The sequence below is a fragment of the Adiantum capillus-veneris genome, chromosome 15 (genome assembly GCF_014529385.1).
Source record: "Adiantum capillus-veneris isolate H3 chromosome 15, ASM1452938v2, whole genome shotgun sequence".
Lineage (NCBI taxonomy): Eukaryota > Viridiplantae > Streptophyta > Polypodiopsida > Polypodiales > Pteridaceae > Adiantum > Adiantum capillus-veneris.
In genome coordinates, this window is record NC_140945.1 from 151,268,221 (window position 1) to 151,284,663 (window position 16,443).

Sequence of the window (16,443 nt, forward strand, 5' to 3'; positions counted from 1 at the left end):
ATAAGGTGGACACTAGGAGTCAAAAGGCAAGCAAACAACGAGAAAGGCCAATCCACAAGACTCCCATCTTTGGCTATGTCTTTTGATAGCTCAAGGGTCTAGGGAAAGTAATGGTTCAACATAAAATCATTTGCTTCACACCATCATCCAACTCCTTTTTGCATAGTGGGCCGCATACTTTCAAACAATGTTTTGGCAATTTGTTACCATACTATTTAAGTGGCTTCGAAACCCAGCTTTTGTCATTGTCATCAAGGTTGATTTTTAGCCGTTTTATAGTTTCCATTTTTTACAAGTAAAAATGTGAGCCTCTACAAAAAATACTATGATATAGCCCCAAATTTAAAGGCAAGGGTGCCCATAAAAAATCAATCCTACGATCAAATCTCTTAAGCTCTATATACATTGTCTTTCCTATGAGCCATAATCCTTAATGATATCCATCCACAACATTGAAGGAAGACAGAATCTACCCCTAGCTAGTACCCCCTCCTAGTTCAATAATGTTTGGTACCCCCGGGCCCCTCCTAGTTCATTAATATTTTTAACTAGCATCTACTGGCTCTTGTTTTAAAAAATTCAATTGTTGGAATCAAAGATTCCCAACCCCCTCCCCCAAACTTTGAAAGTTCCACCTCTGCTAACGAGGCCCTACCCCGATCGCCTTTGTCCTTAGCCCGATAGCTGCCTCCCTAATTACTTGCTCCACCGCCTCTCATCTACAATGCTTCCTTTACCGACTCTGTTCCTACATCGTATCACTACGGCTCTTCCCCTCCCTCGCCACAACACCTCCTCCGGCCCACCTTCCTACGGGCAATCACCCACAACCATTTCGTGCAACAACTGCCTCCTCCCCATCCCCCTTGTCGCACCTCCTTTAAGGAACAGCCAGCAGCCATCCGTACGGTAGCCCTCCCCGTAAATCCACAAGTTTGAAGGCCCTCTCACGTCAACCCACAAGCGCAAGTCCCTCACATAGTAAAATGATGCAAATGACATCCCAAGGACACACACACACACACACACACACACACACAGGTCTACACCTCCCTGCGGCGTTAGCTACATGCTCTCAATCGCCTTGACGCTTACAGGATATTCATCAACCACGAGGACGGATGCTTCCATTGTCTATACCTGCCACTGCCGGTTCGTGTAAAGAGCTGAAGACCTGCTCCTCATGCAGCTCGCCCACCATTGTACGTCGCATCTCGCTTGATTCTCCTTTTCCTTTTCTTTTCAAAAATTGTATCACCTACTTGTTAATGGACATACTGGTAGGTTCACTATTAAATTCATTTGTAGGAAAGATTCCTCCCTCTTGCAAGGGCTGCAGCCTTAATGTCCCATTAACCGTTTGAAATGTACAATAAGTTTTGAACTCACACGGGCTGCATCGACACATTTAGAGATCATTGTTGTAACCAACCCAGCACGCACACGCATGTTGCCAGTGCGCTGAAACATAAAATTAAAAAAAGGATGAACACTTGTGTGTATCTTGCACAAGCGTCCTGAAGGCTTGCGTGCGACCCTCGTGCCCTGTAGCTTCTTGGTCTGCACCCTGCTTGCCAACTGCCCCGAGCCTCGTTGACGCCTTCTAAGCACCGTCATCACAACCTCGCTCTTCGCTGGGAGACAGATTCCAAGGCTCCTGTGCGTGCTCTAAGCAGAGAGAGCTTTGGTGTGTGTGTGTGTGTGTGTGTGTGAGAGAGAGAGAGAGAGAGAGAGAGAGAGAGAGAGAGAGACGTGGTCGTTGGCATGCAAATGGGGAGAGAGAGAGAGAGAGAGAGAGAGAGAGAGCCTTTGCTTCCAAGTCGCTGCTTGGAATTCCAGGGACAGCATCTTCAAATGATGCTCATTAATCTTTTCTTTTTGGCCTACCCAAAGGGCAAAGGCTATAAAGATCACTTCTCTTTTTGCTGACTAAAATACTTTTTATTTTTTTATGTTCATTTTGTGGTTTTTTATCAAGCACCTCTTTGTGGCATGATTAAAGTGGTTGGGAATGTGGCCACTATGCGCACAAAATGGGTATCCTAGGTGGTTGGTAGAGGTAGGGATATGGATTGCCGATGTGTAGCATTTTTATTGGCTTATGATGATTTTTGGAGGGAGTGATAAGACACATTGTCTAGGTTTTCAAGGAGCTCATCATTTGGATGTTACGCGACGTTTCTTTCTCGTCTACAGCCACAGCTGCACAGGGATGGCAAGCTCGACAAGGTTGCTTGGGTGCGCATCCTTGTGCAGACCCCTTCAAAGCAGTGAGGCCCAAAGGGCCTACCCTCACTCTCTGTGTGGTCATCGTCGTGTGCATGTAGGGGTGCTGAGAGGTAAGGTGAGGCTGCCATCGCCGCCCATGTGTCCAATACACTATCTCCCCATCACTTGCAGTGAGCTCTTACCTCTTTTCTATGTACACCAGCGCATGCCTTCCCTGCTTGTTCTGTCCCTGGAAGTCGAACAGCCTCGGAATGCCTCTACTGGGCAAGACTCTGCATTTTGCCTTTCTGCAGCGGCCATACACCCTCGCTCACACAGAAATCAAAGGTCAGCTTTGTTACCATATACATGTGGTAGTGATGTATGTGAACACATTAGGACCGCCGGGGCATTTTTTCCCTCTTTAGAAGGTTTTTCCCCCCGTGCATTGTATATTGTGTGCCTTGAGCTTCCTTCATCTTCTCCAAGTTGTGTGTGTTTCTCTGCAACCCTAATTCCAACAATTGGTATCAGAGCAGGTTGCGTCCTCCCGAGCTTAGTCGCCAACTGCTCCAGTACACGCCTGCTCACTTTCTCTGATTTCAGTAAGCTTTGGTGAGCGTTCGCAAGTCGACAAATATTTTGGGGGGGCTCGAAGAGCTTGGTCTGCTTAAAATTTTGATTTGGGCTCATTTCGGCCTCCGTTTCCACTACAGGCAGTACTGCACAAGCTATTTCGTCATTTTGTGCATAATTTTTGTGAGTGCCATTTTCTGAATAACAGGTGCCTTATAGTCTTCTACGGTTTGTGCTATATAGCACGTGTTGTTCCCGCTCCGTTTCTCCTATTTTTGGGCAGTTTTCACATCAGGTGCAGCATTTACCATGGCTGACAACAACAAGACAGATGTGTTCAAGATGTTTGCTGCTGAGGACAGGTTGGATGGGGACAACTACCCTATGTGGGCTTATATGATGCAACATGTTCTTGTGTCAAAGGGCGCCTGGAACATTGTGCAGGGCATTGATGTACGTCCTGGTTCTGAAGATGTAGGTGATGTTGAGGATGTTGCAGGTCTTGCTGCAAGGATTGCTGCTGTTAGAGTTGTTTTGTCTATGGTAGAACAAGCTCGTTGGGATGTTAAGGATGCGCAGGCTCATGCATTTATTGCATTATCTGTGAAGCGCACCATTGTTCCTCACATCCGTTTAGCAAAATCTGCAAAACATGCTTGGGATATTTTGGTTGGTCTTTATGCAAGTCGCAATGAGGCTAAAATTTCTTTGTTGCGTAAAGAGTTGGAGTCGAAGATTATGCATGAGGAAGATGATATGGACACTTTCCTTGCTAGTGTCAAGGATATCAATGAGCAACTTATTTCTGCAGGAGAAGTCATTTCAGACAGTTCCCTTGTGCAGACTATTCTTGATGCCTTACTAGATTCTTACCAGACTTTTGCTAGTACTTGGAGACTTATGACCCAAGGAAATCCAGAAGTTGTCAAGTTCGATGCATTATGCACATTGCTGTTGCAAGAGTCACTTTCTAGAAAAAACAAGACTAGGCAGCGTGCAGTTGAACGGGCTTTTATTGCTTCTCAAAGAAAGGGTGGTAACAGTAATGCAGCCACTTCTTATGGTTCTGCTGCGAGTGGCAAAAATTATGTTCCTAACGCTTCTATTGGCAGCAATTCGTCTGGAAATTCTGGTGACAAGGGCAAAAAGAAGATGCGTTGCCATTATTGTAAAGCTAATGATCACTTGATCAAGTCGTGTCCTAAGTTGAAGGCCAAAGAGGCTAAGAAGAAAGAGGGTGGTTCCACTGCAAATCCTGGTTCCACTACAAATGCAGCCATTGTTGAGTCTTCTGTGAAAGGAGACTGTAATGCTGATGTTGATGCAGAATGGGCTTTTAGCGCAGAGTGCACTTACAATCCTGCTGTCCATGATGCATGCTTGTCAATTGCTGCAGATTCACATGTGTGGTATTTCGACAGTGGTGCTACAAAGCACATTACCTCACATCGTGAATTGTTTACCTCTCTCGAGTCACTCCCTCATGGGAATTCAGTCACTTGTGCCAACAATGCCTCTTATCCAATTCAGGGAGTTGGAAAGATTGTGCTTACTGTTGCTAATGGTAGTTCTTTCACACTTGTTGATGCACTTTATGTACCTGGGATCAAGAAGAATCTCTTGTCTGTATCCGCACTTGCTAGACTTGGACTTGTAGTCAAAATTGTGGATGACAGATGTACAGTTCATGATCTCAGTTTTGGTGATGAAATTGTTGCATCTGGCCTTTTGTGTCGTGGGCTGTATAAGATCACTTTGTATGACAAGTGTGGACAAAATTTTGCAAATGCTATTGCAGATTCAAGGGCTATTTCAGATGCAAAACTTTGGCATGCACATTTTGGTCATTTGAATTTTGCCAGTTTGCTGCGTTTGCAGAAATCTGATATGGTTGCTTCTTTGCCACCTCTTGAAGCACCTGTCAAACATGTTTGTGAAGGTTGTATTTTGGGTAAGATGTAGCGTTCTAAGTTTCCAAAGGATGGTTTAGTCCGGGCCACATGCAGGTTGCAGCTTGTGCATAGTGATGTTTGTGGGCCCATGCAAACTCCGTCCTTGGGCAATTACCCGTACTTCGTGACTTTCATTGATGATTACTCCAGGCATGCATGGGTATTTCCGCTTAAAGCGAAGTCCGAAGTTTTTATGTGCTTCAAACAATTTCTGGCTATGGCTGAAAATGTCTCGAAATGTACTATGGGCACCCTCCGTTCCGATCGAGGGGGGGAGTATATGTCTCATGAATTTAATGCATTTCTGGATAGTCGTGGGATAAAACACCAATGTATAGTGCCTTATACACCTCAGCAAAATGGTGTTGCTGAGAGGAAAAACAGGTCACTGACGGAAATGGCACGATGTATGGTCAAAAGTCAAGCTTTACCACATTCTTTTTGGCTTGAGGCCATCATGTGTGCCACTTATGTACTAAACAGGTGTCCTACGAAAGCTTTGCAGTCTATTACTCCATATGAAGCATGGCATGATAGAAAGCCTTCTATTGAGCACACGCGTGTTTTTGGCTGTTTCGCATATGCTTTGGTGCCACAAGTGCAGCGCAGAAAATTGGATGTTAAGGCTGTCAAATGTATTTTTGTTGGTTATAGTGCTGAAAGCAAAGGTTACAGGTTGTATCATCCGCAAACAAAACGTATTCTGGTTTCTCGGGATGTAGTGTTTGTGGAAGATTCTGTTCAACCCTTGCTGTCATGTACTAGAGACAGTAATGTAAGCTCACAGGACATTTATGACACTTTGTTGCCTCTTTTCAGTGGTGGACATACAAATGTAAGTTCCAATGAGGAAAATGTACAGCCTATGGGGGTTTCTGAAAATGTTCTAGATCAGCCTATTACTGATGCACATGTACATGATGTACTTGATGAGGAAAGGGCTGAAAATGAGCAGGCTAGAGATATGCCAAAATGGCGGGTGCACACTTTGCGTGATAGTAAATTGGATGCACCTTTGTCTAGTCGTACTCATTCAGGCTCTCGCCATGCATCTTTTGCATCATATTGTTATGCTTTGGTTGTGTCTAGCTTACATGATGTTGAGGAGCCTCTGTCTTTTGATGAAGCACAGAATTCAGAAAATTGGATGGCTGCCATGCAATCAGAATATGATGCACCCGTAGAAAATGACACATGGACTTTATGTGATTTGCCTCCTGGCAAAAAGGCCATTGGTACCAGTGTTCGGGAAAAATCATTTTCACAAACATAGAAAAATCCCTCCAAGACAAATTTGAACAGGAAATTTTACAATACTAGCCAGTATTTTTGCAAAATTACACTATTTTCCATGTATTTTAAGCGGAATTTTCTCCTTCTTGCCCTCCCTGTAACCGGCTACTTTGATTTTGCAACCGGCTCAAGGCTAAGCTGAGGCACACTTTTCGCGAACACTGATTGGTACAAAGTGGGTTTACAAGTTGAAACGCAAGCCGGATGGTGAGATTGATCGCCATAAGGCTCACTTGTTGCAAAGGGTTATGCACAGCAAAAAGGCATAGATTATGAAGAGACTTTTGCTCCCACTTGTCGTATGACTACTGTGCGTTTTCTATGTGCATTGGCAGCTCATTTTGGTTGGGATGTACATCAATCAGACATTGTTACTGCTTTCTTGAATGGTGACATATTTGAGGAAGTTTATGTAACGCAGCCTCGCGGTTTTGTCATAAAAGGACAAGAGGACAAAGTGTGAAAATGTAACAAGGCTTTGTATGGGTTGAAGCAATCTCCTCGTGCTTAGTATGAGAAAGCTGACACTCATTTGGTCAAACAAGGATTTCGTAACAGTCCAATAGAAAGCACATTGTATGTAAAGCGTGAGGGTGATGTGCTTCTCATTGTGGTTCTTTATGTTGATGATTTGCTGATCACTGGACCAAATGAGAGACATATTGCTGAATTTAAGGCTGATTTGAATGCTACTTTCAAGATGAAATACTTGGGGCTGTTGCATCATTACTTGGGTATACAGTTTAAGCAGTGTGATGGTGGTATTGCCTTGTGTGAGAAAAGTTACATAGAGACATTGCAATGTAAGTTTGGACTTGAGGATTGCAAACCTATTGCCACTCCCATGGAAATAGGTTCGAAGTTGAGTCTACATGATGTTGGCGATCCTGCTGATGTCACTCTTTATCAAACTGTTGTTGGCTGCCTCATTTATGTATGCAACATGAGGCCGGATATTCAGTTTGCAGTCTCACAGGTCAGCAAATTTAGGCATATCCCAGGGTCTAAGCATTGGCAGGCTGTTAAGAGGATTTTCCGCTACCTTAGTGGCACTTTAAATCTTGGCTTGTTTTATCCCAAGGGGGGATCATTGCCGCCAGACTTACATGCTTTTTTGGACTCAGATTGGGTTGGTTGTTTTGACACGAGAGTGTCCACAAGTGGTTTTTGTTTCATGCTTGGTAGTTCATGTATATCATGGTTGAGCAAGAAGCAACCTACTGTGGCCACTTCGAGTTGTGAGGCTGAGTACAGGGCAGTCTTCACAGCTACGATTGAGTGTGTATGGCTCAGACACCTTATGGTTGATTTGGGTGTTGGACAGGACACTGCCAACACTATCTACACTGACAATCAGAGCGCATTGGCAGTTGCGAGGAACCCATTTTTTCATGCTCGCACAAAGCACATTGAGGTGCATTACCATTATGTCAAGGAGAGGCTCTCAGCAGGAGAGATCAGCTTCGCTTATGTGCCAACACAGGACAACCTTGCAGATCTTTTCACAAAGGCATTGTCTCCTGAGAAGCTTGAAGCTTTCCGCAAAGCTTTGGGCTTACTCCCCTTTGTGGACTGATCATGTCCTTAGGGCATGGCACTTCCCTTTACTCATGTGCCAGCTCTCATTCACCACATCACTCCAGGGGGGATTTGTTACCATATACATGTGGTAGTGATGTGTGTGAACACACTAGGACCGCCGGGGCATTTTTTCCCTCTTTAGGAGGTTTTTTCCCCCGTGCATTGTATATACGCCCATCACTCTAGGGCTATCCATCTTTCCATTGCACACTAAGTAATACACTCTCTATTGTGTGCCTTGAGCTTCCTTCATCTTCTCCAAGCTGTGTGTGTTTCTCTGCAACCCTAATTCCAACAAGCTTCCTCCCACTCTCCCCCCCCCTCTCTCTCTCTCTCTCTCTCTCTCTCTCTCTCTCTCTCTCTCTCTCTCTCTCTCTCTCTCTCTCTCTCTCTCTCTCTCTCTCTCTCTCTCTCTCTCTCTCTCTCTCTCTCTCTCTCCCCCCCCCCCCCCTCGTTGTGCTTTGGCTTATCTGGTTTCTTCTTGTATCAGGTATGGGGCTTCAAGACGGATATGATGGGCTTGCACGATGTCAGCCCCGGTGCCTTTCGCTTGGCAGTTTCAGCGTGAGTTAGAATCAGCTGCAGAAGCTGAGAACATCTCGGTATCTGTGAAGTCTTGGCATCAAGATTCTTTGCTCACCCATCGGGCCTTGCTTCCCGCCACTTCCACAGGGTCCGATGACTAATCCGTATTCATGAGCATGTAAAGAGCATCTCAAGAGCTTGTGTTTGAAGATGGGAATACTGTTATTGGTCGGGGCTGCTGCACTTCTGCTGTAGTTGATGCACAGTACTATTGCAGAGGTAGCTGCATTTATTTTTCCATACATTTGCGTTATATCTATCTTGCCTTGCTTATGCATTTGTATTTTGTATGTGTAATTTTGCTTCGGATTGCAGGGCAGTAGAAGCTATCCAAATGGATTTGCTAGGACGCAGCTGTGCAAGCAGTTCCTGAGAGGGGCTGGGACGCAGTGCGAGCATTACCACTTGGAGGCTAAGTTAACTAATTATTGGCTTCAGATAATGTCGAGGTTTACATAATGTTGAGGTTTCAGGTATGGACTGGGGCCGGATATCTTTGGCTTTGCTTCATGTCCTTTTCTATATTTATTTGGTGTGGATTGGAATCAATAACGGGTTCAATAGTCTGATCTTGACACAAGGGGAAGCTTTGATTGTTCTTCTTAGTGTTGAAACTGTTAAGAGTACATTCGGTTTTGTTTATTGTTGTTATCTATTATACCAATTGTCTGCTTTGACTCTACAGATCCGCTAATGAAAGCTTTTTTGGAGTACATACACACATACTGTCGATCTCATGCCCTCAGCTTGGCTATTTGTACAACTCTAACACCATGTTCAATTCTGGTTTGTGGCTGCTGAAGAAGCTCAAGGCTGCTCCTTGTATGCACCAGTTGACGTTCACTGATGAAGCTAATATCCAGGACTGTTTTCTCTTTAAGCTGAGTGACGAAAAGAATTTAAGTACTTCAAGAATGTTTTGCTACTTTCATCTCCTCAGTTTCGCAAGGCAAATCTTGGAACACTATATGAATTTTCCTTTTAGACTTCCGTGATAGCATCTTTGATGCTTAAAATTGGTTATGTTTTTTATATTATTCATTCTTTCTTCGGTGACGTGAGAATTAGCAGCCTTGTTTCCATCCCCTGGTGTCTTGTGCTTATGGTTAGTGTTTTGTATGTAGTATGTGTCAAGTTCTTTCTGTCCTTGAGTATTTTTGTTATGCCTCTACAGGCAAAGCGATAGAGCCTTTTATATACGACTTGCTCTCAGTTTATCGGGGATTTGCTATGATTTCTACTCATTTGCTATTCATCTCTAGATGAATAGAGATGAAATAAAAATAGACTGAGCATTAAAACGAATGGTACTCTTCTACTGGATAAGCTGTGATGATGACTATATACCCAACTATGGATTCACATCCTTTATGTTGGGTATTCTGTTTTGAGCTTATGGGATAGGGAAAGACAAATGTCAAGGCGGAATTTAATTGCACTCGCGGATAATTTTGTTTAGTAATTTCTTTTGAATTATGTTTTGTTGCTAATTTGTTTCCAAACTTAGGATAGAATCCCTGAGCAAAATAGCCTCTTTAGTCGTCATAATTTTCCATTAAATATTTATCAAAATTAAGAAGATATTATTGTACACAAACTTAATTTTAATATTATAAAGCATACAGGTTTATATTATTTTTGAGAAACATGTTCTATCCTTATTAAAAGGATTAGGGTTTTGAATTGCACTAGGTTTTTTCTTATGGAGTCAAGACTTTTCAATATTTAAAATAATAAGCCTAAATTTATTTTAAAAAAAACTTTTGATAATATTAAATTCTCCTGAAAAAACATGTCGCCCATGATAAATGCACTATCCTAGTATATATTTGTTAACTATAATATATGTCATTTTATTTTGATTTATTGTGAGATGTTCAACTCACTCTTTGAAAAAAAAAAAAACTACTTACTTTCATTGCTACCAAGACAGGTTATAAAGTCGTCCCCCAAAAACGTGCTCTCTTACTTTAAAAATGTGAAATGATATCTTCTCATTTATGAAAAGATATTGCATCATCTTATTGCAATCTCTCTGCTTTGGTTTCTATGTTGAACGTGAGGCATTGGCTCTCATCATAGAAACACGTGCACTATTGCTCTCCACTGCTTCTCTTACAGCTCGTATATAAACAACTATCTCTTGCACAATCTACATATGCTATTCCTGAAGCCTAAGCTCTTCTTGCTCATAGTTTCTTGCAATTCTAGATTTAAATACCTAATACAATGGATACTCCCATGAATGGTGAGTATGTTAACAAGATTTTATTTGAGCTGTGATTACTTTGAGCATGTCATCTCGAGCATTGACATGAGCATATGTTTGTAGATGTTAGTTTTGATGATGCACTATCTGAGCCCGAGCGTGTGGAAGCACCTTCGTTGCAAAGAGAGCTTCTTGAGAGTATGAAGTGTAACACTGCTGCTGATTTTTCACCTTTGGCTCAAAACCTCAATCAGTCCTCTAAATCTTCCCCGCATAGCAAAAAACTTAGCCCAAGAGGAAAGTTGAATAAAGCGTCTTCTTCAGCTATAAAAAAGGCATTGCTCGCAGTCAGAGGTAATGCTTGTTGTTTTCCCTATTGATTCGATAGAGTATATTACTCACACCAATGGTTGTTTTTAGGTAAAGCGTCTAGGTGCTTGGTAGATACCTCATTCTCGTCACCTCTGATAAAAAAATATAGGTGAAGAGAAAGACGAGCCTAATGCTGAATCTTTCTCTTCACACCTAGCCATAGCCCCTGCCCTAAGAAACTTAGCTATCTCCGAATTGTCAGAGACTGCAAATTTTAGATTTGCCTTGGAATGCAAAGTGCTCTGTAAGTATGGTACTTATGAAATACCCAAGTCTAACTTTGGTAGATACATGCGTGCAGACCTCCTTGACAGAGAATCTCGCCATACTGTGACTTTTGTTGTGACTGAGATATACCTCTCAGAGTTTATCGAGGCCTTTGCTGTCCATGATTCCGTGCGCATCGAGGGGGCATGTGTAAAAAGGGTTGTTGCAAAAGACAGTGGTACCTGCTTGTGGGATTTGTATGTAGATGCAACTACTTTGGTTGTTAAGGCAGAGCCTTTCGAGTGCTGCCTCTACCTTTATCCAGAACAGAAGATCAAAGAGCTATTGGCCCAAATTTGTAATGCTAACGAGTCGGTGTCGGCTATTGTGTTCATTGTCGTCAAAATAGAAAATGCAACTAGAAGTGATGGCACTCCTAGTTTTCGATTGACTGTTGCTGATGGGAGCTAGTGTAAGTGTTAACCAGCCTTTAAAGTAGTAGTGCGTATCTTTTTTCTGAGGTTGTTTTACGGCAGCTTCTCTTTGTCCCAACACGGCGCCTCAACTATCAACTTATGGTCAACGAGGTCAAAGAAAAGGGATTCTACACTTGTGTTGCTCATAACATCAACGTCTTCAAGCACCTATCGAACACTCTAAGTGTCGTCGATGCTACAATCTTGTGTCCATTGCCTCCTTCATTGGCTGATGTCTTTCAAGACTACTTGCATAAACAAGTCTCGAATTTAGGCTTTGGGAAGAAGGTAATTTTTTTGATTGCATATCAAATAAAAATCGCTATACTTCTCATTGGTAAATGTGAAATTGGTAGGTGTTTGGAACTTTGGAGATTGTAAGTGTGAACAGCTTGGATGTGGAGTTTTCTTGTGGCACGTGCAAAGCTAGCAACCCATTTTGCTACTCTTGTGGAAGACAATCTACAATCAATAAGCAACCAGTGTTACCTGCCAAATTATATCCTCAAGATGGAGAGGCTGTCGGTGTTATTTTACAAGGTGCTGTAGTCGACTCTGTGCTTGGATTCTCTCGTCCATTTCTGCATCTCTTTGAGCAAAGCTTGGTGGATTTAAAATCTTCGCTCTTGAACTTTAAGAAGGCTGGTTGGTTCACTATTGACAAGTCGGGTCAGGTCACTACTTTCAAAGGTGCTTAGTTGTGTTTCTCTTTGTTACACTATACTTTTTGTAAAATGGCAAGTGATCTCATTTTGTGGGCAGAAAGTAAAAGATTGTACCTTGATCCCATATTTATATGTAATTTTTCGAACAACAAAGATGTTTTGCTAAGCTTACTTCACCTTTTTAACTTGAGCCTCTCGTTGCAATCTCTTGAGTCTAAAGTTGTTGATGTTATTGTGGAGCAAATAACATTAAAAAATGAAGACATTTTGAAAATTTGGGTGCAGCCTTGGATCATAAGTCTTCAATCGCCCTCTTTTGATCAAAGAGAATTTATAATATCTCTCTTGTCTAGTGCCAATCCTCAATGATGTTGAGCGTGCACTTGGTTGGTATAATGTGCAGGATGTTTTCTGATGCATGTGAACTTTACTTTTACCAAGGTGAGGCTATACGTGAAGCTCGCTCCTTTGCTGCGCATGACTGTCCATTTTCATCCACTTTGCCATCTTTGGTTTTGTTGAGTTTGCATGGTGAATTTTTATGGTTTCCTGGTGGTTTTGACCGTCCTAAACGTAGACGATGTGTATGGACTAAAGAGGCTACTTTGTCTCTAGCTACTCTTGTCGACAACCAGCAAGTTGCATCTATTTTCTTGAGTCTATACCCCAACACCTTTACCCTTAAGCAAGTCACAACAACCAAAATTTACAATATGTCCAAGTCATCTCGAACACATCAAAGAATCTCTATAGTTTCATCTAGTAGAACTTCACAATATGCGAAGATCATCGAGGATACCCCTTCTTTTGATTGTGCTTCATGTGGTTCACTTATGTTTCGTCAAAGTTTGCATGGCATGTCAAAGGTGGAGTTATTGCTTCTTAAAAAAATAAAATCAATCGTGGTGGTTGACGATAAGGTGCTTTGAGTGTGTCACTTGTGCAAGGTCGCATTGAAGAAACAAGAGGAACCACTATTTTGCATGAGAAGAGAGATAACTTTTAGTGTCAATATCTAGTGTAGAAAGGTTGAATTCAGTAGAGAGTCGTCTTGTATCTTTGCGCATACCATTCGCACAAATTCGAGAACTCAACTTTGAAGGTCAATTTGGTTTACGCACAAGCATTGCGAATGTAATGGTAGACTTGTCAAGAGTACAAAGAGTGTTGCCACGCTTCTCTAGTGATCAAGCTTCAATTCTAGTTGAGATTAAGCGCAAGCTTGATTATGATCATGCTTACTTGAGTGGCATTGTGCAGCCAAATTGTGTACTTCAAGCTTTGGTTGACCTATTGAGCACTTCCTTGTACATTGAGCATGGTGTTTCTATCGATATGTCTTGGTCATCTAGTTTCACAATCCATGCAGATGTGTGTCGTAGTCCACACCAAGAAGATCTTGAAGACGAGAATGATTCTACAGACACTTTGGTGTACGGTATCTACTCCGCTCAACAAGTTGTGGACCATAATTCACAAGTTGCAAGTATAGCACCTTGTGAGGGATTCAACCCTCTAAGCATTTTCGATGATGCATCTTGTGAGGAGTTGTCATTCCCAACATTGTTTTTTGGTCAAAGAAGAAAGTATCATGTGTTGGAGAAGAAAAAATACCAAAAAGTAGCACAATGGGAGCTTAAAAATGTGGATAGACAATTTGCAAGCAACATTGAAAATTTGTCCTTTAAAAAAATGAAAATTATTATTGCGAAAGTGCTTGGATCTATATGGGTGCACTTAAGCAAGGGAAAACTATGTGGCAAGCAATTACAAGAAAAAGATATTCAAGCTAGCACTAACATAGAGCAGTTGCTTTCATCCGAGCTAGGGTACCACAACTTCCAATCACTACGCACTTCAATCGATTACAAGGTGAAGCTTAAGCGAAACGTGTTTGCAATGATTCGTCAATTGGGCCAGCCGACTTTCTTTGTAACATTTTCATGTGCTGAGCAAAGATGGGACCCTTTGAAAAGATATTTGTGTGCATTGAATCCTCATATTAAAGAAACAGATTACCCAACCAAAGCCTCATTCATTCGTGCACTTGTACGTTCTAATCCTGTTAACAACAGCGCGATACTACGTCCATAGATTTCAAGCAATGAAAACGGAATTGAAACGCAACAATGCCATCCTTGGTGAGTTGATGGATTACTTTTTTGTGACCGAGTTTCAAAATAGAGGAAGTCAGCATGATCATGGATTGCTTTGGGTAAAACATGCACCTCTCTTTGGTGTAGCGCCGAATAATGATACAATACATTTTATCGACATACATATTGCTACCAACAAGAATTTGTTAGAAGAGTTTTTCAAAAGCGTGCAAGCCCATTACCATCGTAAAACATGCAAAAAACATAAAAGTTTTTGGTTTTCCGCGTCCACCCTCTCGAGAAACTATGATTCTATATCCAGTCATAGTGGCATAGATAGAGAAAGACGCATTGTTAGCCTACAAAAAGTGCATTGACGATCAATTGCTTGCTCTTGGACATGATTCAGAAGCGTCGTATGATGAATGGTTGACCTCTTTGGGAATGACGGAAGAAGTGTACATTAAGTCGCTTTCGGTGAGCATCACAGAGCCAACACTACTCTTGAAAAGACATCCAAAGGACATTTACACAAACAATTTTAACAAAGAGTTGTGCAGTCTATGGGATGCAAACATTGACATTCAATTTATATTCAATGGCCATGGCGCTGCTGCATATTGCACATCATACATGACTAAAAACGATTCGATCACAAGCAAAACAATCGAGCACATATTGCAAGATTGCAAGAAGACAAGTGTGTCAACGTTGAATCGGTTGAAAAAAATTGGCAGTGCTTTGATCAATACACAAGAGATGACATCACAGCAAGCCACATACATTTCTCTTTCATTACCCTTACATAGTGCGAGCAGACAATTCGTGTTCGTCAATGCAGATTTCGAAAGACAACACATTGTTGTTGAAAAGAAGAGCTACATTGAATACTTTGAATCCTGATGATTCTGACAATTTCTTTAACGATATTGTCATCAAGTACACCCATCGTCCAGACAACCTTGCACACATATGTTTGGCTGATTATGCAAGCAACTACCGGTGCGTGCGTGGCTCTACCCACAAGTCTAAGAACCCTCGAGTCATATGATATGCTAACTTCATTCTGGAGAATGATGCAGAGAGGCATTTTCATGAGCTTTGCTTATTGTTCCTTCCATTTACGGGCCATGAGAAAACCTTTGAGACAAGTGTTGATTGTTTGAAAGACAAATATACCACAAACTATGCAATTATAGATGACAATCGTCAAAAATATTGTAAGCTAGAACTTCGTGCAGCAACCTCAAACACACTCTCATTGCCCTCATCCTCAAGATCTAAGCCTGGCGAGTCATACAAATATGAGTTGGCACTTGATATTCAACCAAGCAAGCACACTACAAGATCCTTACCAACATTTTGAAAATTGGCATTATGCAACGAGGAGTATCACTCACTTGTGTCCAAGTTGAACATCGAGCAACGTTCCCTTTTTTACGACATTATGATTAGAAAGCGCTTGCAGCCAACTCAACCAATCCATCTCTTTTTGACTGGTGGTGCAGGAACGGGAAAAACTTTCACTTTACAAGCAATCGTGCAAGGCTTGATTCGTCACTACAATGCCTCCCTTGAATTAGATGTTCATCTTCCCTCGACATTGCTAATGGCATATACAAGAAAAGCAGCTTTCAACCTTGGAGGGACAACGATTCACTCAGCATTGCGTTTGCCCCTTGTCTTCCAACCAAATGTTTCTCTTTCTTATGAGAGCCTTGCCGAGCTCTCACAACTGTATAGAAACCTCAAGCTTGTTGTGTTTGATGAGGCATCTTTGATTGGGAATAGACTCTTGCGTATCATAGACACAAGGCTGCGATCAATTAAGCACAATCACATACAACCATTCGGTGGTCTAGATGTCATCTTCTGTGGTGACCTGTGTCAAGCAAGCTCGGTTCGAGATCGTTGGGTATTCAGCAAGCCACAGGATTCTCTGCAACTGCTCTCGCCTTCATTCTGGCTCACCCATGTAAAATGCCACGAGCTCACAAAAACAATGCGTCAATCAGATAATGACTTCATTGCCATTCTCAATAGAATACGCAAAGCAAAACACACAACCGAGGATTTGTTGCTCTAGAATACCAACCATACCAACAAGGTCTTTAACAAATTGACAACACCCCATTTATACTTCACCAATAACTTGAAGGACTCACATAATCAACTTGTTTTTTGAGGAATTGCCTACTCACGTATACATCATCCATGCGAGAG

General features: G+C 42.0%; 2 protein-coding genes across 2 annotated transcripts; both read left to right on the top strand.

Annotated features, from left to right (window-relative positions):
• Nucleotides 1-11,558: 11,558 nt before the first annotated feature.
• Nucleotides 11,559-12,157, top strand: LOC147441677 (uncharacterized). Its single transcript, XM_086483779.1, has 2 exons — nucleotides 11,559-11,747; nucleotides 11,816-12,157. Exons 1-2 carry the CDS (start codon nucleotides 11,559-11,561, stop codon nucleotides 12,155-12,157), a joined length of 531 nt encoding a protein of 176 aa, XP_086339905.1.
• A 3,510-nt stretch (nucleotides 12,158-15,667) lies between these two features.
• Nucleotides 15,668-16,306, top strand: LOC147441678 (ATP-dependent DNA helicase RRM3-like). The gene has a single exon (XM_086483467.1). It carries the CDS (start codon nucleotides 15,668-15,670, stop codon nucleotides 16,304-16,306), a length of 639 nt encoding a protein of 212 aa, XP_086339593.1.
• The last annotated feature ends 137 nt before the right edge of the window (nucleotides 16,307-16,443 follow it).